This window comes from Urocampus carinirostris, chromosome 1 (genome assembly GCF_059441175.1).
Source record: "Urocampus carinirostris isolate Australia breed hairy pipefish chromosome 1, RoL_Ucar_1.0, whole genome shotgun sequence".
NCBI lineage: Eukaryota > Metazoa > Chordata > Actinopteri > Syngnathiformes > Syngnathidae > Urocampus > Urocampus carinirostris.
In genome coordinates, this window is record NC_142349.1 from 46,171,145 (window position 1) to 46,195,145 (window position 24,001).

General features: G+C 41.6%; 1 protein-coding gene across 1 annotated transcript; it reads left to right on the forward strand.

Annotated features, from left to right (window-relative positions):
* Positions 1 to 1,322: 1,322 nt before the first annotated feature.
* On the forward strand, positions 1,323 to 14,705 carry metrnla (meteorin like, glial cell differentiation regulator a). The gene is made up of 4 exons (XM_088342307.1): positions 1,323 to 1,726; positions 10,005 to 10,393; positions 13,888 to 13,947; positions 14,025 to 14,705. The coding sequence occupies exons 1-4, from the start codon at positions 1,608 to 1,610 to the stop codon at positions 14,345 to 14,347; spliced, it is 891 nt and encodes a 296-aa protein (XP_088198433.1). The 5' UTR covers positions 1,323 to 1,607; the 3' UTR covers positions 14,348 to 14,705.
* The last annotated feature ends 9,296 nt before the right edge of the window (positions 14,706 to 24,001 follow it).

Here is a 24,001-nt window from a genome sequence, read left to right on the forward strand (position 1 = left end):
CTCCTCTTCCCGAAGAAAGCAAGTCGCAGAAAAAACAGTTAGAAACGGCTCCGGTTCTCCTTGTCGGACGGGTTTGGGTCCCTTAAGTGTACAATTACTGCATTTCACAAGGGATTGATCCTGGGAGTGATGTTTGGAAATCAACACAATTGCCTTTATAGGACAAGTCTAAGCATCTCATCTCACTCCCGACAAGGAAGAAAAACTATGTCAGCCATGGGTTGACTAACAGATCTTTTCAAGACCTGATGAGGAAATGTGTTTTATCCTAAATTGTGTAAAGTATTCTTGTTTTTTTCCAACTAAAGGTTGTCTGTGAACACATGAGGCAATGTGATAATTGGACAGACGGTACTAAATCCTGACTAGTGTGATTTTGTGCCCTGTGACTGACTGGCAACCAGTTTAGGGTATCCCCTGCCCACTGACCAAAGATAGCTGGGATAGGCTCCAGCACCCCGTGACCCTACTGAGGATAAGCGGTGCAGATAATGAATAAACAAAGATTATATATACTGTCGGTTTATGCTGGTGAAATCTGAGGACTGCAAATGCAATGAATTCTCACATTTGAGTGAAGTAAAATTCCTCAAAATCTATGGAATTAGTCTAGAGAAAGGGGGTCAAACCTTTTGAGTTGTGGGCTGCATTGAGTTAAAGAATTTATTACAAATTATTGTTGTTTTTAATGATACATAGTCTGTCTTGATGTGAATAAATAAGTGCTGCGTTGTGTTTGCATACCTGTCAACCTCTACGGTTTTGCTGTACAAAGTACGTTTTTTTAATGATTTTTAATACAAGTACGACGTACAAGGAAATCTGTACGGAAAAACGCAAATTTGTCAATGATGGGTACCATCCGGTATACACCGACTTCCATGAAACGGCAAATCAATCAAGTCAAACGAGTTCGCCGCGGTAGTCTCTATCTCGGTATCGTTTTTTTCCTTTCGTTGCAAACAAAGCGAGCGGTTTGATGCTACTGTGTGAATGAGTCTGCCGCCTGGGGATTTCCCATCATACATTACTCCGAAAAAAAAAATACGGTGTACGATTATTTTGTATTTTGTACGGGAAAATACGACAGTTTGTACGGGCATGGGGCCGTGGAGGTTGACAGCTATGTATGAGTCACAATGCAAAACGCATTTGTTTGATTTGTATTCATTTCCATTGCTGAATCGCCTTGTAAATTTACTTAGATTTAGGTACGCAGTAGCACTGATGAAAGACGATCGTTGCAATCGGTAGAAAATAACTTGTGTCACAGAAATATCCTCGCCAAGGAGTAATCATTTAAATGCATCTCCATTCGATTCTCAATCAGAATCGGGCGTGACTTGGGAGGAGCGTTCACGGTCGCAGTCGCAAATCGGAGATCCCGTCATTCTTCACGGGGTTGTGGAAGCGCTGCAGCGATCCAAGGTGGCGGAAAAGTGAACCTCGGAAAAAGTTTCAACTTTTCCTACCTGGTTGACTTACTGTAGGAGAAATATAAAGCAGAGCTTCAGGTAGACAGCCACGCCGAGCGGACAGCCCGAAGGAAATGTGGCGGCGGACTTTGAAGCCACTTTAAGGCGGAGAAGGGGCGAAGGAAGACAAACATGCTGAGCCAGCCGCCGCTCGCCTTCTCATGGCTTTCTCTTCTCCTTCTCCTCGTTAGCAGCCGATGTCGGACATCTTTTTGCCAATATTCGAGCGATCAATGCAGCTGGAAGGGCAGGTGAGCTTTCTAAAAAAAGGATACAAAGAAAGAAAATACGAAAGCACAATAGCTCAAATATCTATTTGAAAGGAGGGGAAAAGGCAGACTTTAGTAGCCATTTTAAGTGCTCTGGAGCGCTTCTATAACTTTCTATTGAAACTCTGATACACGGTAACAACTCTCCAAATACTTTTTAGACAGGAACATTTAAAATGGAATGCATCAAGTCCCCCAATTATCTAAGGAAATGTTTTATATTGTGGACCAAAGTTTTGTTTAGGTATTTTCCTTCCTTCTGTAGTTCTATTTAAGCGCATTTCAGAAGGTTTCTTAAAAATGATTGTTAGGTGATGGCTATTTTGGATTAACTGTTTCACCATGTCTGGTTTACCTGGTTAAACCAAAAAATGGCTCAATTTCTATCAATATTTGTCGAAAAACATGTTACAATTGCCACTTTCTTGACTTGTGGACACAACTTTCAGCTAATCGTGCCGAATTTGAGATAAATATTTTCCTGCTGTTTCACAACTCAAACATGTTTTTTCCCATAACGGGAACGAAATAATACCGACATTTCCATACGTGTTACAAACTTTACAAAACATATAACGCTTTTATAATGCCTGTCTAGACCTTTTGCCGTCTACGATGGCCGAAAACAACAACAAAACATTCTTTACAATTGTAAAATTGTCATCTATTGTGCCTTGTGAGCTGATCACATTTGAGCAATGCAAGAACTGCAGAATGGCTGTAGGCAACATATGAAAGCTGCTTTCAGAAGTTCATTATATTCATGGTCTCTTCTTGAGGAACATGTTTACTGTTCATAGGACTAATGTAATAGTACAGTTTTCAAGTTGTGCTGCTATATTGCACTTTAAAACATTTATGTTACAGAATCTTTTGAGGAAAACTATGAGACAAGAATAGAAAACTATTACTAAATTTTACAAAGTGTTAATATCTTTTGCATTTGTGTCCGTAAAGCACTTGGATTAGGTTGGCTGGCATGCCAGTGTGCGTGGAATGGCTGTGAGTAGTGTCCGACAGCAGTTGGTGTCATGTTGATTATTTGTATTCCGACATTATCTGTGAAAATAGCTGAAGTTAATGTGACTGTGGGGAGTCGGATGTATTTTTAATCATCATTGGCTGGCTACTCTTGTGTGAGGAATGGCTGCGAGTAGTGGCCTACAGCAGTTGTTGCCATGTTGATTTGTGTATTTTGACAGTTTCCCCGCCAACAAAAGGTGTATTTGTAAATGTAACTCCCCCAACCCTTCCAGTTACTTGACTAGTTCGAAGTTAATGTGACTGGGGAGTCGATGTATTTTTCATTATCCTTGTAGTGTCAACGGTTGGCAACGCCAGTAAAAAAATGTCATGCATAGAGATGGTAATTGCAAAATTTGCGCCCCCCCCTTTCAGTCAAACATCTGCTTAAATGTGTTTCACGCTTTAAAGGCTCGCTTTAATATGTGGTTTAGTTATTTTCCCCCCTAATCCTCCAGTCAGGAGGGGCGTAGTGTTCCCTGCTTTGAGTTGCGCACCAATAATCTGGTGTTCATTAGCAGTGTGTTGACTAAGATTCTTTAATTGCATGCAGAAATGATAGTGGAACGAGGCTTGAGTTAATTAAAGGCGCGCAGAGATGTGTAGTCCTCCGTCGTTTTACTTTCAGATGTACTCTGAATTGAGAAAAGAGAGAAAGTGGGGGGTTGGGGCAGAATCTCATTTTCAGGAAACTGGGCGTTTCTCCCGCCGGAGTCCGACCGCGCGCTTGGCACGCTGCTCGGCCGCTGATGGCTTCCTGCCTTTTTGCCACAGAATGGCTGCCTGACTGAGGCTTGTTTCGGGGCATTAAATTCCGCACGTCGGGTGGAGGCTGGCGCCACAAGCCCGAGTAATGGCCGGGCGAGCCTCCTCGGGTGCCTTTGGCGGACTGTTAGCCCCGGAGGTCAGCTGCGTGACCTGCATTTGCACTCTCGCAAAGCGTTGGCGGCCACTGTTGCGGGCCTTGTGTGCTGCGCAGGGCCCCCTGTGGAAGGCTATTCATGCACTTCTGCCTCCAAATGCCGCCTGCCAGGGTGTGTTTGGCCACTGCTCCACAGGGAAAGGTAACCAGGGTGCAGGAGAGGTGGGTGAAGGGGGTCATTTTGTCTCTTAGTCCACTACAGCAGTGTTTTTTTAGCAATTTAAAACAAGAGCAATAAGAAAAAACTATGGCCCTTTCAAAACAATAATTATCAGCCATGAAAATCTCTAACCCTAAGGAGAAAGTCACCATTTTGAAGTGAAAACGAGTGACCTACTTGAATTAAATAGATCTGGAGATAAAATATTGAGAGGTGTGTCTGTGAGGATGGTGTTTTTGTGAGATTTCATAGAGCGTTTGAGGTGGTGGGTTTGCGCAGGCGGGTGTACAGTATTTATTTGTGTGGAATGCGCATTTGATTTTATCTCATCATCATACTATTTAATTCACAGTACCTGAGACTAATGTTAAAGAATGAAGAAAACAAAGTCTTCTCGAAAGATATAAATAATTGCAAAAAGCACAACGTGTGAAACCACTTTTTGGTGTATCTTACGAATCGGACTTTGAAGGACATTAAATAAGTACATTGCAAATCTTATGTTGATATTGTGGTTATAGTTGTCAATACATGATTTAAACCATGGCCGCACGTTTTTAACGTTTGTCACTTACAATGCTTAGTTTGAGCTGAGAAATAGTCAAATAGAATGTTACAACGATTTCTTTTATCAAAAAGTAGGGGCGTGCGTTATACACAAATAGATTTCCTCTAATCAATATTCGCTATACATACTGTACTGTTCTTTCAAATTTCCATACATGATTTTCGGAATGAAAGTCTACTGGAATATATTTGCAACAATTACAAAATATATATTATTCTAGTTACAGAAAAGAGCTAAAGTAATAATAAATACTGTACATCTGCCTACGAAGAACCAACAAAACCAATCTTCATCAAATTTAAAGTAATACAATTTAAAGAGCTGGTTGACTGCAAAAGAATCCAAATCATGTATAAGGTCTAAAATCAAGACTTTTCAAAAAGCATGCAAAGTTTTGTTAAACACAGCAAAACAGGTAATGCTTTGAGAGGAAACCTCACTGTGTCTCTGTAAACAAAGGTTTAACTTTGAAACCGCTTTTGTGTTAAACTGAATTCAAAAAAAAAAGTGTGAAGCAGATAAAGAAATAGAAACTTTGAGTTGATGACATTTTCTTTTATTGTATGATTTATCTGGCTTCTGCTTTAATGCAGCCATTTTTGTTACTTTGCACTGATATAAAATAAGTTGGCAAGCAAATGATTTCATATAACACGAATAAGATATCTTAGTGATTATATACAGGGAGTGCAGAATTATTAGGCAAGTTGTATTTTTGAGGATTAATTTTATTACTGAACAACAATCATGTTCTTAATGAACCCAAAAGTCTCATTAATATCAAAGCTGAATATTTTGGAAGTTGGAGTGGGGCTTTTTTAGTTTTAGCTATTTTAGGAGGATATCTGTGTGTGCAGGTGACTATTACTGTGCATAATTATTAGGCAACTTAACAAAAAACAAATGTATACCCATTTCAATTATTTATTTTCATCAGGGAAACCAATATAACAGCTCAACATTCACAAATATACATTTCTGACATTCAAAAACAAAACAAAAACAAATCAGTGACCAATATAGCCACCTTCTTTGCAAGGACGCTCAAAAGCCTGCCATCCATGGATTCTGCCAGTGCATTGATCTGTTCACGATCAACATTGCGTGCAGCAGCAACCACAGCCTCCCAGACACTGTTCAGAGAGGTGTGCTGTTTTCCCTCCTTGTAAATCTCACATTTGATGAGGGACCACAGGTTCTCTATGGGGTTCAGATCAGGTGAACAAGGAGGCCATGTCATTTGTTTTTCTTCTTTTAGACCCTTTCTTGCCAGACACACTGTGGAGTACTTGGATGCGTGTGATGGAGCGTTGTCCTGCATGAAAATCATGTTTTTCTTGAAGGATGCGGACTTCTTCCTGTACCACTGCTTGAAGAAGGTGTCTTCCAGAAACTGGCAGTAGGACTGGGAGTCAAGCTTGAGTCCATCCTCAACCCGAAAAGGCCCCACAAGCTCATCTTTGATGATACCAGCCCATACCAGTACCCCACCTCCACCTTGCTGGCGTCTGAGGCGGACTGGAGCTCTCTGCCCTTTACCGATCCAGCCACGGGCCCATCCATCTGGCCCATCAAGACTCACTCTCATTTCATCAGTCCATAAAACCTTAGAAAAATCCGTCTTGAGATTTTTCTTGGCCCAGTCTTGACGTTTCAGCTTGTGTGTCTTGTTCAGTGGTGGTTGTTTTTCAGCCTTTCTTACGTTGGCCATGTCTCTGAGTATTGCACACCTTGTGCTTTTGGGCACTCCAGTGATGTTGCAGCTCTGAAATATGGCAAAACTGGTGGCAAGTGGCATCTTGGCAGCTGTACGCTTGACTTTTCTCAGTTCACGGGCAGTTATTTTGCGGCTTGGTTTTTCTACACGCTTCTTGCGACCCTGTTGACTATTTTGAATGTAACGCTTGATTGTTCGATGATCACGCTTCAGAAGCTTGGCAATTTTAAGAGTGCTGCATCCCTCTGCAAGATATCTCACTATTTTTGACTTTTCAGAGCCTGTCAAGTCCCTCTTCTGACCCATTTTGCCAAAGGAAAGGAAGTTGCCTATTAATTATGCACACCTGATATAGGGTGTTGATGTCATTAGACCACACCCCTTCTCATTACAGAGATGCACATCACCTGATATGCTTAATTGGTAGTAGGCTTTCGAGCCTATACAGCTTGGAGTAAGACAACATACATAAAGAGGATGATGTGGTCAAAATACTCATTTGCCTAATAATTCTGCACTCCCTATACAATGAGGGAAAAAGGTGGAGGACTGGCTATGTTTTTAACTTCTTCCTCCTGACTCTTGTTACAGTCATTGGCACAATAACTATTTTTAGTTCACCCTTTTGAAATGAATCATAACAGTAACTAAAAATAGCCGTTACAAAACAATAAAGACTTTTTAGATGAGGCAATTACTTGAAATCGAAATTATGCCTCCAAAATTAGATGATTGGCATGATTGTACAAAACACAAACTAGGAAAAAAATGTCATACCGTGGTTAAAAGATACTTTTTTTCTGGCAGCTAACCATTTGGCAAGCTATGGTCAAGCAAATGTTGTCAATATGTATTACAGGTCACAGATTCTTCACAACAAACAAATTACTTTTAAAGAAACATCCCCACACAAGCGCTTGTATTTTAGAGTTCTTTCTCGAGCGCAGAGCTGGTGCTGCCAAGTAACTGTTGGTTGCGGACATGTTTATGGACATACCACCCTGTGAACGGCTGATCTCGGGAAGTTAACTAAGCAATTACTCGGATGGGAGACCACTGCTGTAAGTACCGTATTTTCCGCACTATTAGGCGCACCTAAAAGTCTTAATTTTTTTCAAAAGCTGACCATGCGCCTTGTAATACAGTGCCCCTTATATATGGCTCAATATTAAATCGCAAGGTCTCGCAACTTACGCAACAGCCGCCGACTCGATTTTCCCCCGAACGTGGAGTAGTCCGCGGTGTATGCTGGGATTTATATACCGGCGTTTCATTGGCTAACCAATGTGTCAATCATCATTTGAATCGATCGCTATTGGCTAAAGTTATTCGGAGCCTCAGATAGGCTAGAGGGCCGAAACAAACCCTGCAATTGGCCGAAAAAGATTTGTCAATCATCCGTTAAATCGATCGCTATTGGCTGAAGTTATTCGGAGCCTCGGATTGGCTAGAGGGCCAAAACAAACCCTGCAATTGGCCGAAAAAGATGACTGAATAGCAAGCTTGCTAAACTACGCCATAAAGAAACATGGTTCATTAGTCTGTATTTGTAAACATTTTACTCTCCTGGATTTACTACGCTCACGGTTGTAAGAAGACCATGATTGCGTATCATTATTGGACGTGAGAACTTAGGTGAGCTATGCGGCTTTATATTTTCCCGGTATCTTGTTTTAGAACGATCTTGATGTTGCTGTGATGAGTTGAGTGAATTAAACTCAATTCCAAGTGTTTATTGTCATATGCACATTAAAGTTGCGAGCGAAAAAGAAAATAGAAACTAAGGAATGGTTGGCATTTCTTGAATCCCAAGACTTTAACCTTCCGAATGATATTTGAAACGATGCATTTGAGTGACATCGTACGGACACCGCATCCGCACGTGTCTACGACACGTATTTGCTTCTTTGCAAACTTTGGGAATGTTAAGGGGGTAATCAGTTTGACTGAATCATCTGACTGTTTTGTCGACCCTCCCATTGTAGCGCCTTATAATCCGGTGCGCCTTATCTATGGAAGATATAGGACCAAAAACTATTTTTTGGGGGTGCGCCCTATAGTGCGTAAAATACGGTAGGTCACTTGGCGCACACTCTGCTGTGACAGTATTGTCTGTACACCCAAGTATTAGTTTCAGGAGCGAGCAGCAGCAAGTCAACTGCAGGAGAGAGAGTGGGAAAGGTGAGAGGAGAGAGAGTGGGAAAGGTGAGATGGCACAACATTCATTTGGACAGGTAACTTAAAATTAGTTTTACCTGGTTATATCAGTATTATTTTCCCCCCATTTTATTAACACTCCACTTATTGAAACATGAATATTTTGTTTGTTTGTTTGTTTGTACATGATTCAATTGTTTGTTTGTTTGTACATGATTCAAATTGAATCTTTTCTTCCGGCGCCGTCACGAATGGCAGCCACTCCAGCAGCTCCCGTGTTATTTTCGATTGTTCTCGATTGTTCTCAGCTCAGGGATGCTGCTGGAAATGTGAATTTCCCTTCGGGGATGAACAAAGTATCTATCTATCTATCTATCTATCTAAGTTTACTGTTAGAACCTGAGTAAATGTGGCCAATGTGAATTTCCCTGCGGGGATGAATAAAGTATCTATCTATCTAATTTATTTCATACATTAATGCTCAAATGCAAATGCACTGTTCTGGACGAGAGTGAATGCTCCAAAATAATGTTTTTAAATTTTAAGTTAAAATTATCCCACCCGGCCAACATCTTTTACTCATCACTTTCTTGGCTCCTTACCACAGGCTTCTGTTTTGACAGGCGAGCAGGAGACAGGACTGCTTAGAAAGGAATTTTAATATCTGTAAACCAGGGGTAGGCACACTTTTTGAGTTAGGGGTTGCATTTGATTTAAAATTTGGGCAAAAGGCCGGGAGGAAAAAAACATTTTTTGTATCTCCTAATACCGTCTTGAATCTAATGCATGAGAGCATAGAAATGGTTCAATAAAAACACATTGCAGATTTTTACAAAAAATAAATAAAAATGCCCTATCCAAAACCAATTGGGCAGAGTCCTTGGTCAGTAGAGACTGTTTTCTTCAGGTTAAAGCATGTCAATATAATTAACCCTTGTGTTGTCTTCATTTTAATGACCATTTTTGTACTTTTTTTATACCGCTTACATGGAAATGTGAATATAAACAACAATTTATTTTTCTACTGTTGGGACCAATCTAGGAAAAGTCATAACATTAAAGTCCTGTTTTTTTAACAAAACAGTGGTGGGTCATTTTGACCCAAGGACAACAGGAGTGTTGAGTACCCTCAAAAACAAAACAGCGGCAAATGGCAGCACGTACTATACTATATTTTTTACTTTGAATCCTGAAATGCTTTTTGACTAAAGTCAATATTTTGGTGTTCAGGTACTTTGTAACCTGAAACCTTTGTATGTAGAGACATTTGTCAGATGAAGTGCCACTGTATTTGTTGATGATAACAAAGTCATGCTATAAGATAGTGAAATCGTTGTTCAAAATAAGCACTGTATAACATACTCTCATGGAGACGCTATTGCATAAGAGCCACTCTCAGCAGAGATTAAATTAAAGTAGGGATGCCTAACTGTTGTAAAAACATGTCTAGTGACAAGAGTCGGCAATGTAATTCATTGTCCATCGTCTTTTGTCGACAACGTCGACTAATCTTTGCCGCCCTATAACAGTTTTTACTATTTTTGTTTGGCTGGCCGTATGAAAAAGCTCTATGGATCACATGGGGCCCGCAGGACATTGTACAGCCAGTGGGGATATCTTAAAATCTGATGATTGATTGCAATGTTTGAGGAATTAAAAATCACTGTGTTAATGTAAAACACTTATCGTCTTCCTCTGATTATTTTTCTGCAGCGGTCTGACTCACGAGGGGCACACGCGTGACGTGGAGCAGGTGTACCTGCGCTGCTCGCAGGGCTCCCTGCAGTGGTTGTACCCCACGGGCGCCATCATCGTCAATCTGCGCCCCAACACGCGCCTGGCGGGTGCCGCCCACCTCTCGGTCTGCATCAAGCCCTCCTCCAACTCCAGCGGCAGCAACATTTACCTGGACCTGAACGGCCGTCTGCGCTTGTTGTTGCGTGAGGAAGACCAGGCTGCGGCAAAGGTGCGCTGCTTCGGCATCCTGGAGGGGGCGCTCTTCATTGAGGCCGTCCCTCGCGCCGACATCAGCCGTCGCATCACCGCCTTCCAGTACGAACTTATCAGCGGACCGGTGGGAGTCGAAGACGTCTCGCTTGGGGGTAAGCGCTTGGGTTTTGTTGCTTGTTTTTGAGCCATGCAAAAGATTAAAGGAGCCGTGTGGAATTTGGAACGTTTTTACTCGCTGCCGCAATCTCCTGACGTTTGCCATCATTGGAGCCTGTGTCAAGCTCCTTATATTGCATGTGCAATTACGCGCATTTCTTATACACGCTGACATTATCTCTTCTTTCTTGGGGTTTGTCTGTTTTGAAAAAAAAATCCATGCAACGAGAAAAAAATTAATTGGATGGAAGTTAGTATTAGCAAGCTAACAGAATCATAAATTCTACCCTCTGCCACGAGGCAAGGTAGTTTTGTGCCTCACTCCGCATCCACAGATGCTCAGCACAGTAATACGTTGCATACTAATGTTCATTTGAGGCAAACATTGTGTGTTCACTTTGGTTAAAAACTGATAAGTCACAAAACAAACGCCCACAGTGTCAATTTTGCACAAGAAAAGGTTAAGGGGCAGAGACATGCCGTCATACTTAAGTTTCTGAATCTGCAAAACAGAGCTCTTCAAAAATAATGCCAATGTCTTCTGGGCAGCAGCGATGTCATCGAGTCATCTCTTCGCAATACTGACATTTGCACTCTTATGCTTTTTGCAATTTAAAAGATCATATTCAGGTCACTAATTAATACAATACTGCGCTGCAGGACTCATCTTAATAAACACTGTTCTGTTGAAAGTGTGGGCTGCAACAATTAGTCGTCGTTGTCGGCAAAAATCGATATTAGAAATAGTCAACAATGAACTCCTTTTACCACTATTCTCGCCAGACATGTTTTTTCCGTTAAGGAGTTTTACTTGGTTATGACTTATAAAAAGTTACTCGTGCAATAGTATCTCTATCTCGAGCGGTAACATACAGAAATTATGAAATTATGGCGTCAACTTCAAGTATATGTACCAAAACTTCTCAAGATTGGGATCATTTTAGCTTATTGAAGAGACTACCTTCAAAGTTTGCCAAGCAGACCTTGCGTTTAATGGCAGTACCTCAGTGATGCACTAACATTTGAAGAGAACAGTCAGACAGTTGAACAAAATGGAGACTTTCCTTGATAAGATTGAAGTAACATTCAAGCCAATGCGGTTTTGATGACATGCCTTTGTACATTCCATCTATTATCTGCACTGCTTATCCTCAGTAGGGTCTTGGGGTTGCTGGAGCCCATCCCAGGTATCTCCGGGCAGTGGGCAGGGGACACCCTGAACTGGTTGACTGTTGAGGAATCATTAAGTACTTTTGTTACAGTCTTTGCAGTTGTTAATGTAATTCAAGAAATGCACATAACATTTGTTTTATTTCATTCATTACTATACAATTATTCGACCAATCGTTTCGCTAATCAGCGACGAGTCGACCGTAAATATAGTTGTTAGTTGCAGCCTTAAATGTGTATTTAAAATAAGAGCCACAGCCATGTGTTTCCGTGCTGTGTACGTGCTGAACCTTTAAGTTTAGTAGTTACAAACTACCCTTTCCCTGTAACCTCGTCCAACCCTTGCTTCCCGTCCTTTAAAGCAACACAACACTACACATCTGTTTTCGCATCCATCTGGCCTCGCCTATCCACATACTGCGTCATTCTGGACTCTGTGATGTGGCTGCCTCTGACAGTTCTGGCGCGCTTCACAAAGTTCTCGTTTTCGCCTCGGTCAACGGATGAGCGATTTCCCCTCATCTGGCTCTTTCTTTTTTGCAGTGAAGAAGCTCTCCCGGCCAGATGATCCACTGTCATTCCTTCTTTAAAGCTTCTTGCTGCCTTGTTATTGCAATCTCATCATCTCTTGTGATTTTTGAAGTGGAGACTTCCTAGTTGGCTGTGCACTATTAGGGCTAGGCTTGACTCTGGCCCAGATGTTCTTCTTAATCCCTCCAGCCTCTGAAGTGGTCTTTGTCAGATGTGATCCTAGCGAGATGCTCACTTAGATCTAGTTTCAGTTCCGGTGGTCAGGTTTCATCGTCGACACGCGAAAGGGTCTCGACTGTGCTTTCCATGAGAACAATTGTTTTAAAGGGTCCCAAACGCCCTGAAGGTTCTGTTTCACTGCAGCAATTTTTAGCTCTCCAATTTCAAATTGCAGATTCTGTTGTTTGTCTTAACGGAAACTGCCATACAAAATGGAAGACTTTATAAACTGGTGGTGTTCCACCAAGCTTTCCACTTGGGTTTAATTTTCTTTCATGTAGTTTGCTGTCACAGTACTAAAACCAATGACGGTTTCACAATGTGTGCTGCTCCTCTGTATATAAGTAGAGGAAAAAGGAGCAGAGCCCCGACAAATAAATCCTGGTGAAATTCAAACTGGAAACATTTCCAGGGTCAACTCCATTTGGGAACGTTTTTTACGTTTCACTGGACCCCCAAAAATATTGTTCCTTCCAATGGAAGATGGCGTTTTTTTTGCATGCATATTCTGCATGTACGTGACACAGGCAAGGTTTTGGCAAATACTGATCTACATACTGTAAACTCCATGAAAATGGGACCAACGTTCCAAAAGGCTTTGTACTATGTACTCAAAATATCCATGTGTTACTGTAAAAACTAGTGTTTTGGGTTACTTTCTACAAGGTTTCAAATACACTGTTGTCTATTTTTAACTATACATATATTTGCTTTGGATTTGTATTAGTGTATTTTCTGTTCTTAGACAAAGAAGATGTTTTGAGAGTGGCTGTTTGGGGACCCTCTCTATTCAAAAGAAAAACAGTGGTGGTCAAAAGCCAGAGGCAAGCTTTTTAAGTGGGAACATTTCATTTCACTGCCTCCGCTTATTTTGTTAATAGGCCAATTATTGTACAAGTGGCCCTGGTTTACCATGAAAGCCCAGTCATGCTTTTGATGGTTTTAAGCCCCTAGATAATCTGGTTTGTCATCTTAATGCTGTACAGTATGTCAGGATGATAGCCAAGAACTGTTTAAATGCAATTCTGCTGCATCACTTTGCTATTTTTAAAGGAATACTGTGTATTATTTAACGCCTCCTAGAGTTTAAAAACACCATCCATTAAAAATAAACAAATATTGATTTGCAATAAACTATAACATTAAAGTATGTTTTTTTATTTTCTCAGGTCGAGAGTTTACCAAGAGTGAGCTGACATGTCGGTCTGCTATCTTGCTGTTAAGGGAAACCATTAAGCAAAAACCTTTTCTTGCTTTTTCTTTCTTTTTCCTTTTCCTTTGTTTTATTATTTTTCTCTTTTTTGTGTTTTTGTTCTGTTTTCCAGTTTTATGTTTTTTTCCTTTTACTTTTTGTATTTCTTTGCAAAAGGCTAGGCAAACACACAAAAGCAGTGTAGTATGGTCACTTTGAGTCGACATATTTTGTAATGTTACCCGTTTTTGCTTGTACTACACAATACAGTGACATAATTAAACACTGTCCTTTCAACAAAGCTTTAATCGTGTTGAAGCGATTTGATTATATAACGAAAAGAAGGCTCAAACCCTGTGGATGTCTTTTTTCTTTTAGCACCCTGTCAGCCGTGCAGCGACGCTGAGGTTTTAATGGCGGTCTGCACCAAAGATTTTGGTAAGTCTGACGGTTCGCTTTTACCACAACATTAAAACGAAGCAGTTTTTCACAACTTGAGCGTTTATGTTGTCTAGTGGCTCGTGGTACCATCAGGGCAGTGCAGGAAGAGGCAGAGGAGGATCGCTGGTCTGTCAGTGTGGACATCAACCGCTTGCACAGACAAAAGACTCAGGTTTTCGTCCCCGGCGGTCCGAGAGTTCGCCATTGGTCAGGACGCATCATGATGCCGCTGCGGTGCGCGGTCAAACCGAGCAGCGGCGGTGATTTCCTCTTTACGGGAATGTTGCGCTTCGGCGAGGCCTGGATGGCCTGCGCCCCGCGTTACAAGGACTTCCTGCGCTTGTACAGAGAAGCGGAAAAACTCGGGACCAATCCTTGTTACTTGGACACAGACTAAGCGGACTTAGACGACACCCAACGCCCCCAATTTGGGAATTTATTTGAGACTGACAGATGGTCACTCCGACCAGCGGATCTGGGCGAAATGTAGCAGAAACCGTCTTGGTGTACAAAATGTGAATGAATGAGCGACGTCTGTATATTTGGCAGCAACGCATGCTTTTTGAAAAGCGTGATGTATAGAAATGATTTCTTATCACACTAATCGAATAAAAAGTAATTTTTTTATTTTGTTTATAAAATGACGAAATGTGAAAAAAATGAGTAAAAGAACACTTGTGAATAAAAATGTGCTTTGCAACATCCACGTGCACTTTAAGAAATTGCATTAAATACGTTTATTTCGAGATCCATAACCGACTGTTAAATATTGTTGACTAATGCATAAGAATCAAAATGGAAAGATGGACGCTAAGCTAAAGAAGACATGTCAATGTTCTATTCAAAAGTAAAAAACCAGGTACGTGTAGATAAAATACGACAAAAAGTTAAGTTATAAAAGAAATCCAAATTAAAAGACGTAACACAAATACAATATTAGTAATGTAAAAATGCAATGATTACCATTATGTAGTTAGCAAATGGTGACAAATAAAGTACACCTAAGAAAATGAAAAGAGGGTATTGTATAATAACAGGATATATAAAAATACAGAATAAAAAATAAAGCGTAATTAAAACGATTAAGATCCTAAAGCAGGGTCACCAAACTTTTTGAAGCTAAGAGCTTTTTTTGTTATTGATTAGCATGAAGGTCTAGCAGTTTCAAACAAACATGTTGTTACTACGTTGTTACTATGTTATTACCAGCTTGTAGTTATAAGAGGTTCAAATAGGCTCAGACTCAACACCATCCCAATGAGAAATCAAATTTCCTAGGAGATAACAATGACCTATGATATATTTTCTAAACTAGTCCGCGGGCTTCTCACGTGGTCTTAGGGGCATACCTGCTCCCAGCAGGTACCATGTTGGAGACCCCTGTCCTAGAGACTGGCTTCTTTTTTTGACATATCCGGAAAGTTATGGCGGGCCGGAATACTATCCTTGAAAATGTTTAAACGAGGGAAAACAGTAAAAAAAAAAAGACGAAAACAAATGTATGATTTCTTATCTTGTTTTTAGCATTTTGGAAATGTAACTCTACAAAAAGTGTGAAACTGAACAAGTAAACTAAATCGAAAATACCATTCTATATTTTTCAACACTACCGCTTTAGGCGTTACTGCTTTTCGCCCCTTTAAAAAAACTCACGTTTATTTTTGGAGGGGTTTAAATGACCACTTTTTCAAATTTCAACAAAAATCTTGACTTGAGGCTCATTTTAGTTTATGGCTGCTATATTTATAAATGAGACTCCTTGTGCCTGAGAAAAGCACACGTTGGTGGTTTTTGAATATTCTGGAGTTTGATTGTGTTTCGCGCATAAAAAAGTTGTCAGGACCAGAACGGAAACAGGACCCCTTTGCGTTACGTTAAGTTTTATTGGAGAAATGAGAAAGGGCTGCGCCCACTATCCAGTGTTCGCGGGACGCAAGTCGCTGTCGTACTCTGTGCTCCGAACGCCGAAGTGGATCTTCCGTAGCGAACGATGGCATGTCAGGGACGGGAAAAAAGGTCGGTAGCCGGGACTGGGAGAGCAAGGCGTGGTCGGGGTCGGAAGCGATTCGTAAGCCAGAACGGGACAGTAGACGTTTTCGGGGGGACAAAAAAGCTCGTAAGCCGGGACGGGATAGCAGACGTGGTCAGGATCAAAATGGGGTGTAGCCGGAGACAGACGGGAGCAAAAACGGGACAGGTGGGAGTCTGGGTCAAAAAAGGCCTGCCTAGTATAAACTGAGGTTCGCAGACGGACTGACATCAGGGGGTTGACAGGACAGGGTTCAAATAGTGACAGGGAGCCAATCAGAACCCGCGTCGGTTGGTGCCAAATTAGCGGGCACAGCTGAGTCACATCAGTAATCACGACAATAGTGTGTGATAAAAATCTGTCTTTTTAATGGCCAATGGTTTGAATGTATGCCACTGACTTGGTTTGGACAGGGCGATGTCAAATAGACATCCAAACTCCTTGCCTGATTTATAGAACCCCTTCTATTTTTGTAGACAAGTGTGACATAGCCTAGCTGCCCACGCATTGTTGAGGCAGAGAGGCTAAATACATGATAATTTATACCGGCGGATGGACAGAAAAAGATGGTGGATCGTTGATAGTAACATCTCAAATAAGCACAAGTGACTTAAAGTCAATAAGAAAAACAGTTATTTTGATACATTCTGCGAGCTACTTTGTGGAGTTTCTCCGTGTGACTTATTCGCCTGTCCAGATCCGGTAAGTAATGGGTAAAATACCATTTTATTCTTAGCAAGTTAAATAGTCTGGACTCCGTGTAGAGCCGCTCCTCCTCCACATAGGAAACTGAGGTGGCTGTAGAAGAACACCTCCATGATGCGTCCCCTGGAAGGTGTTCCAGGCATGTCCCACTGGAAGGAGGCCCCTGAGAATACCCAGGATACGATGGAGACTACGTCTCTAGGCTGCTCGGGTTCCCGTCGATTAAGCTGCATGAAGTGGCTGGGGGTAGAGAGGTCTGGGTTTCCCTGTTAAGGCTGCAGTCTTGCAACCCAAGCGCAGAAGATGATGGAATAATGGAATTAAATAGACGAAGAAGGGGGTGCTCAGATGACGAGTTCACATCTTAGTTCAGAGAAGAATTGACTTTACTTGGATTGCACCCACCTTAAATACATCATTTGCGTGGTGGAATCAGTAATCAAGACGAAAGTTAATCAATAAAAATTATTAACAATACAAATATGTATTTCCGTAGTGCAGTGTTTATCACGCGAAAGGACTTTGGATTGAGAACAGGTGGCCTGGAGAAGGATGAGCGTCATCAGGCTGTACTTCTCCAAGACAAACCACAGGAAATGGTCCCCTATGAGCTTAGTGGTTAAAGCAGGGTTCAGGAACCATTTTGACGCAAAGAGCCATAAAAGCAAAAAATGTTTTAAGAATAAATTGAGAGAGCCGCATCATATATTTTCAGACAAAATTAAAAAAACTGCCAAACACGCTCGCTAGACAAAAGCTAATTCTTCAGCACATTTTATTTCACTGTGTGTCATTTGATGATTTAACCAAATGTATGAAATGATAATAATGCCAGATCCTGTGTCCCAAATCAATGTAAATATGCCATTTACAATTTGTCTTCCACCTTCAGTTAAGAGTGTTGAGGCAATTTTTTTCCATGAAATTTGTCCTTAATAACAGTTTCAAAACAATGTGCATGCAAAGTTCTTATGTAAAAATGTCACAAATTACTGCAAACGATAAGCATATCGTCATATTCACTTTAGGTATAGACTGCACTGAGCAAGGGAAAGAGAAGGAAGTGCCTTGCGCTGTGTGCAGGGATCTGCCCACCTGTACTGCTCACCCAATCAAAGTCGTTTGCCAGCGTTTTTATTCATCAGTTTAAATGGTTCCTTATCGAACTTCTGCATTAAGTTGCTTTGGCTTTATATGGACCAAAATCGGGATGAAATCACTTGACTTTGGAACGCCACAGAGAGATGTGCAATAGTTACATTTTATTTCGGAACCATATGTACTCATGAAAAGAGCCATATATGGCTTCCGAGCCATAGGTTCCCTACCCCTGGGTTAAAGGATCCAACCAACCATATACATTACTAATATTATTATAATTATTCTTACAATTATTATAATAAAAGATCTACTAGCCATTACCGATAGTAGCAAATTTACTGTAGTCTATGGTAGGCGTTGGTAGCGAACACTTCCACGACACTTACCGTACTTACACGAAGGGGGTCGGTATTCAAGTAAATCTAAAGCAGGTTATCACGATAACTTTCCAGGTGTTAAATGGTCACCGCAAACGCGGACATCGCTAATGATGTCCTCGGTCCTGTCATTTATTATCATGGCTTGGGGCCACAGGCTCCTACAGTGCTTTTGAAAAGGCCTGTTTCCACTGGGAATGGCAAATAAATATTTTCTTTAAAGTTCCGATTTTTGCTCACAACACCTGGGTTTTTTTTTTGTAAATTGAGACTAAAAATGAAACTCAACATACAAATCTTCTCTCGCTCCTTTCAAACTCATAGTCCCCCTCTTAGGGGTCAACAATGCGCACGCAACCTCTGGTGAGCCGCTGATGACGTAGGCTGGAAAGAGGTCAATTTTATTGAGAGTAGGGTCATAAATGGTGATGACGTGCCAGATTCTATCCTATGACGCCAAAGCGGTTACGGGCAGCGTTCTGGCCTCGGAGCACCCGGCTTTTGGGTACGCGCCTCAGCCAACGATCACGTGTAGTAATCGGCCTGAAAAGAGTCATTGTTCCCAGGATACCCAAAGGCGCTCGCTTCGTCCTGTGACTGCCGGAGCATTTTGGTATGACCCTTCCATGCCAACTTCCGGTTAATTACCCTAATTATGACTTACCCTGCATGGAAGGAGCTGAAAACCCCGCCCCCTACGAGTCCAGCCTCCTAGAACCCCGCCCCCTCCTGGCGTCTGCATTCCAGACAGTGGACGGCAGTCGTCTGGAAGCGTTCACTGGGAAAGGCAAACAGCGTCGCTACGGCAACCAACCGGGCCCTACTGGGAACTGTCTCACTTTTTGGCGCTGCCACCGTGAACATGAGGAAGTTATAGTCATATAGCAGGGGTGGCGAACAAGTTTGACACAAAGAACCGACACTTTTAACTGTCAAAGAGCCACACCACACACTGACAGACAGACAGACACACACAAACACACACAATTAAAAACATATTCTTCCGCATAACACACTCCTCTCCTTACAATACAACAAGTATTGTTCTTGTGTTGATTTCAAGGAAAGTGTCCACCCTCAATATACACAAAAAAAAAAAATAAACAAGGCAAAGAGCCACAGTATAAGAGAAAATATGATGAGGCAAAGAGCCGCATCCTTATTGGCCAAGAGCCGCATGCAGCTCTAGAGCCACGTGTTCGCCACCCCTATCATATAGCGTCATTTTTAAGCTGGCAAAACAATTTTAACACCGTCAATTCTACTGTGTTTAAATCTTATAGTGCAGGGTTGGGCAAGCTACGGCTCGCGATCCAGACATGACTATATGAGTACCGTATTTTCCGCACTATAAGGCGCACCTAAAAGCCTTTTTTTTTTTCAAAAGCTGACCATGCGCCCTATAATACAGTGCGCCTTATTTATGGATCAATATTAAGTCGCAAAGTCTTCCAACTAACTTGCAGCCGCCGACTAGATTTTCCCCCGAACGCCAAGTAGTCCGCGGTGTATGCTGGGATTTATTTACCGGCGTCTTTGGCTAACCAATGTGTCAATCATCATTTGAATCGATCACTATTGGCTAAAGTTATTCGGAGGTCAAGGGGCGGATCCTTTTTATAATTTACAGGCTGGCATAGGCTTAAGCGGCAAAACAAAGCCTGCAATTGGCCAAAAAAGATGAATGAAAACTTTTTTGAATGAAAACTTTTATTTCGAACATAAAAATAAAAACAGGACAAAAACAATGAGTCAACAACAGAATAATGTCACATAACATGTTCGAAAAGGGGTAGTCAGAAGCAAATGAGGATAGCACGTGGTTGATGGCATAGAGAAAGCATTTTTTTTTTGAGACATTTTTGTGATTAAGGGCTATATAAATAAATGTGACTTGACTTGACTTTTAGATAGATAGATAGATACTTTATTCATCCCCTAAGGGAAATTCACATTTCCAGCAGCATCCCTGAGCTGAGAACAGTACAATAATAAAGCAAAAAGAATACAATATACAAATACCCAGTGTGACGTGCAAATGCCCACTGTAGCGTGTTATATAGAGTAACTAAATAGTGCTACACAGAATACATATTGCAGTAAGATTCGGTAATATGCAAATGTCGGGTTGGGGTTTAATGTGGGCTTTTACTCCCCCGGGTGGAGTTGAAGAGCCTCATGGCATGAGGAAGAAAAGATCTCTTCAGTCTGTCCGTAGTACAAGACAGTGACAGCAGTCTGTCGCTGAAACTGCTCTTCTGTCTGGAGATAATGCTGTGTAGTGGATGCGATGGATTGTCCATGATTGACCTCAGCTTTTTCAGTGCTCGTCTCTCAGCTACTGTTGTTAGGCTGTCCAGCTCTTTGCCCACAACAGAGCTCGCTTTCCTAGCCAGTTTATTGAGACGAGAGGCATCCTTCTTCTTGACGCTGCCTCCCCAACACGCTGCCGCATAGAAGAGGGCGCTTGCCACTGCTGTCTCATAGAATATTTTCAGGAGCTTTTTGCAGATGTTGAAGGAGGCCAGCCTTCTGAGGAAGTAAAGTCGGCTTTGCCCTTTCCTACATAGAGCTTCTGTGTTGGCAGTCCAGTCCAGTTTGTTGTCCAGCTGCACACCCAGGTATTTGTAAGTCTGGACAAATTCTACACATTCTCCTTTGATGGTTACAGGAACCGGGTGAGTTCTGGTTCTCCTGAAGTCCACCACCATCTCTCTGGTCTTGGTGGTGTTTAGGTGCAGTTGGTTTGCGTCGCTCCATCGGACAAAGTCCTGAATCAATTTCCTGTACTCCTCCTCCTGCCCGTTTCTGATACATCCCACGATCGCAGTGTCGTCGGCAAACTTTTGCACATGGCAGGACTCAGAGTTGTACTTAAAGTCCGATGTATATAGAGTGAATAGGAACGGAGAGAGAACGGTCCCCTGCGGACCGTTCTTTACTATTCTGTATTTGTAAATATTTTATTCTCCTTGATTTACTACAATCACGGTTATAAGAGGACCATGGCTGCACATTAATATTGAACACAACGACTTCGGTGAGCTACTCTGGCTATATATTTTCCCTGTATCTTGTTTCAGACTGAACTTGATGTTTCTGTGATAAGCGGTGCAGATAAGGGATGGAATGGAGTGTCTATTTTTTAATTAAACTCAATTCCAAGTGTTTATTGTCATATGCACAGTACAGTTGCGAGCGAAAAAGAAAATAGAAACTAAGGAATGGTTGGCATTTCTTGAATCCCAAGACTTTAACCTTCCGAATGATGGAACGATGCATTTGAGTGATATTGTACGGACACCGCATCCACTTGTGTTCTCGACACATATTTGCGTCTTTGCAAGCTTTGGGAATGTTAAGGGGGTAATAAGTTTGACTGGACTATCTGACTGTTTTGTCGACGTTCCCATTGTAGCGCCTTATAATCCGGTGCGTCTTATGTATGTCAAATATAGGACCAAAAACTATTTTTTCTCACGTAACCCGGTGCGCCGTATAGTGTGGAAAATACAGTACATATGGCTCGAAGATAAGATTTTATTAAGGCCGTTTTTTTCCCTTTGCGTTCCAACGCTACTAAGCGCAGACAGTTTAGCGTGTACAAAATCGTTCCCAACCCCTGTTATCGTGTGAAATGTAGCACAAAATTGTCGTAAAATGGGTAAAATAACCCTGTATATCCTGCGGATACATTTTTTTATACCTGTCAACCCCAGCCATTTGCTCCCCTGAATAACGATTGCAATTCCCCTTATTAAGCAATAATACACGTTAGAAACACAATGCTGCACTCACATTAAGTCAGACTATGTAGAATAAAAACAGATAATTTGTGTAATTAAGTGTATTTTATTTTCAAAATAAACAACACAATTATTCTAATATATTTCTTAGCTCATCTAGTACATGTAGTGTAGCTTATTATAGGAAGCAGTAGATTTTAACATGGCGTACGGAATTTGTAATGATCCAAAAACGTATAAAAATACCAGAAAATATTTAAGTTAACGGGTATCTGTTTTTATATTTTACGTAATTTTGTTATCTTCTTTTGGTCAAAGAATTAGGTGAGCAACATTATTGCTATTTCTCACTTCAATGTATGTTATAATGTAGTACTGTATTGTTCTTACTTTTACTTCAGAAAACATTCAAATTAAGGTAAAAAAAATAAAACAATGGTTATGAGGAAATTTGATTTGTTTTACTTATTGAAAGTGAATGCATGCAATTACTGCCAATTTTGATATGCAGAACCGTACAATTATATCAGTTGAAAAAGACGATTGTTTATATCTCATCTCATTAGCCGTACCGCTTATCCTCAATAGGGTCGCGGGGGATTGTTTATATTTTAAGTAAATAATAACTTGACTCACTACAGTTTTCTAGAGAAACAAACGTGTTTCTTTCTTTCTTTCTTTCTGTCACGTTTGCCATGCTGCCCAATTGGCCCCGCCCGTTTGGCGCCAGCTGCGGCACGTTGACTGATTGGCTTCCCTCCCATTTAAGCTCGGTGCTCTCACTCATCTTTTGTCAGTCCGTCAACGAACCTCTGCACCCGCAAGACGTGGGTTTTTGCTCTGTCCAGTTTCGTTCCCGGCTATTTTGTTCTGTTTAATATCGATCTCCAGTTTCTGGTAGTGTTTCCGTCTATCTCATCCTGCTTGTTGGACTCGAGTCTCCAGTGCCTGATATCAATCCTGTCTGTTCCATCCTGGTATAGATCCCATCTGTCCGATATCTGCTCGTGCAATTGGTATCATCGATCTCGTCGGCCTCTGACTTCCTGTCATTCCACACCATACTGATGCCTTGTCTTCCGCCCAATGATCGCCGAATCACCACTGTTTGGATTAACGTGCATGACTGCCCCATTTACTGTAAAATAAAGATTCTGTGAGAAACGTCACACATCTGGGTCCTCCTCCTGTTCCGGTTCATGACTCTTTCTTTCTTTCTTTCTTTCTTTTTCACCAACTAGTACCGCCATACAAACTCAACACTGCACTCTCATGGCTGAAGAGCACTTGGCCTCCATTTATTTAAAAAAAAATCACAACTTTTCATGAAAAGGATCTGGAGACTCGCTTCTTTTTTTGACAGGCTGGATTAAATCATGCAACGGGCCGGATCCGTCATGCGGGCTGTATCTTTGATGTGTCTGGTTTAACATAACAAATATTGATATAACATTCTATGAATAACATTGATTACACTTTCAATACTTTTTCGTTTCTCTATATGTTGACCTTTTATTATGGGATGATTTTAAGCTTGACTGGGTCCTGCCGTAAGGGAATTTAGTTGGTCTGGTGAAGCCCACATGTTTGAAGCCCAGCCTCGTGTTGTGCTGCAGTGTGGACCACAGTGTGGCCATTTTACAATTATGTAGGTGAAGGGGGGTGGTAAAAAAAAATTTCTTTTTTTTCTGGAGGAAGATCTAAAATAGAAGGAGACACTGCAGTTAAGTAGAAAGACAGGCCGACCCCCAAACACACGCACGCGCACACAAAAGTGCTGAGCTCACTGGCTAATATTGATGCTTGTTGGGGAAGTGCTGGAATGTCAGGATTGTCTTCAGCAGCACACACAAACGCGTGCAGCTTCCGACCTCCACTCCGCCTTGATTTGCTGCATTCAATGGCGCCTCTGTGCTTTTTCTCCCCTTCCTTGTGTGCCTTCGTGTGCTTGTTCGTGTGCGTGCGTGTTCGTGCGTGCGTGTGGTCAAAGTCAGCGCGTGGCTCTCACCCCCAACACACATAAACACTCCGCCCCCGCTCACAGATTCTCCGAGTAGAGTAGGAGAGAGGGAGAGCATGCACGTCATCACAAA

Bases quoted from the DNA above. Each gene is read 5' to 3' on its own strand.
- metrnla (XM_088342307.1), top strand. From the start codon at position 1,608: ATGCTGAGCCAGCCGCCGCTCGCCTTCTCATGGCTTTCTCTTCTCCTT. The intron at 1,727-10,004 runs GTGAGCTTTCTA...ATTTTTCTGCAG, and splicing joins CAATGCAGCTGGAAGGGCAG to CGGTCTGACTCACGAGGGGC. The intron at 10,394-13,887 runs GTAAGCGCTTGG...TTTTTCTTTTAG, and splicing joins CGAAGACGTCTCGCTTGGGG to CACCCTGTCAGCCGTGCAGC.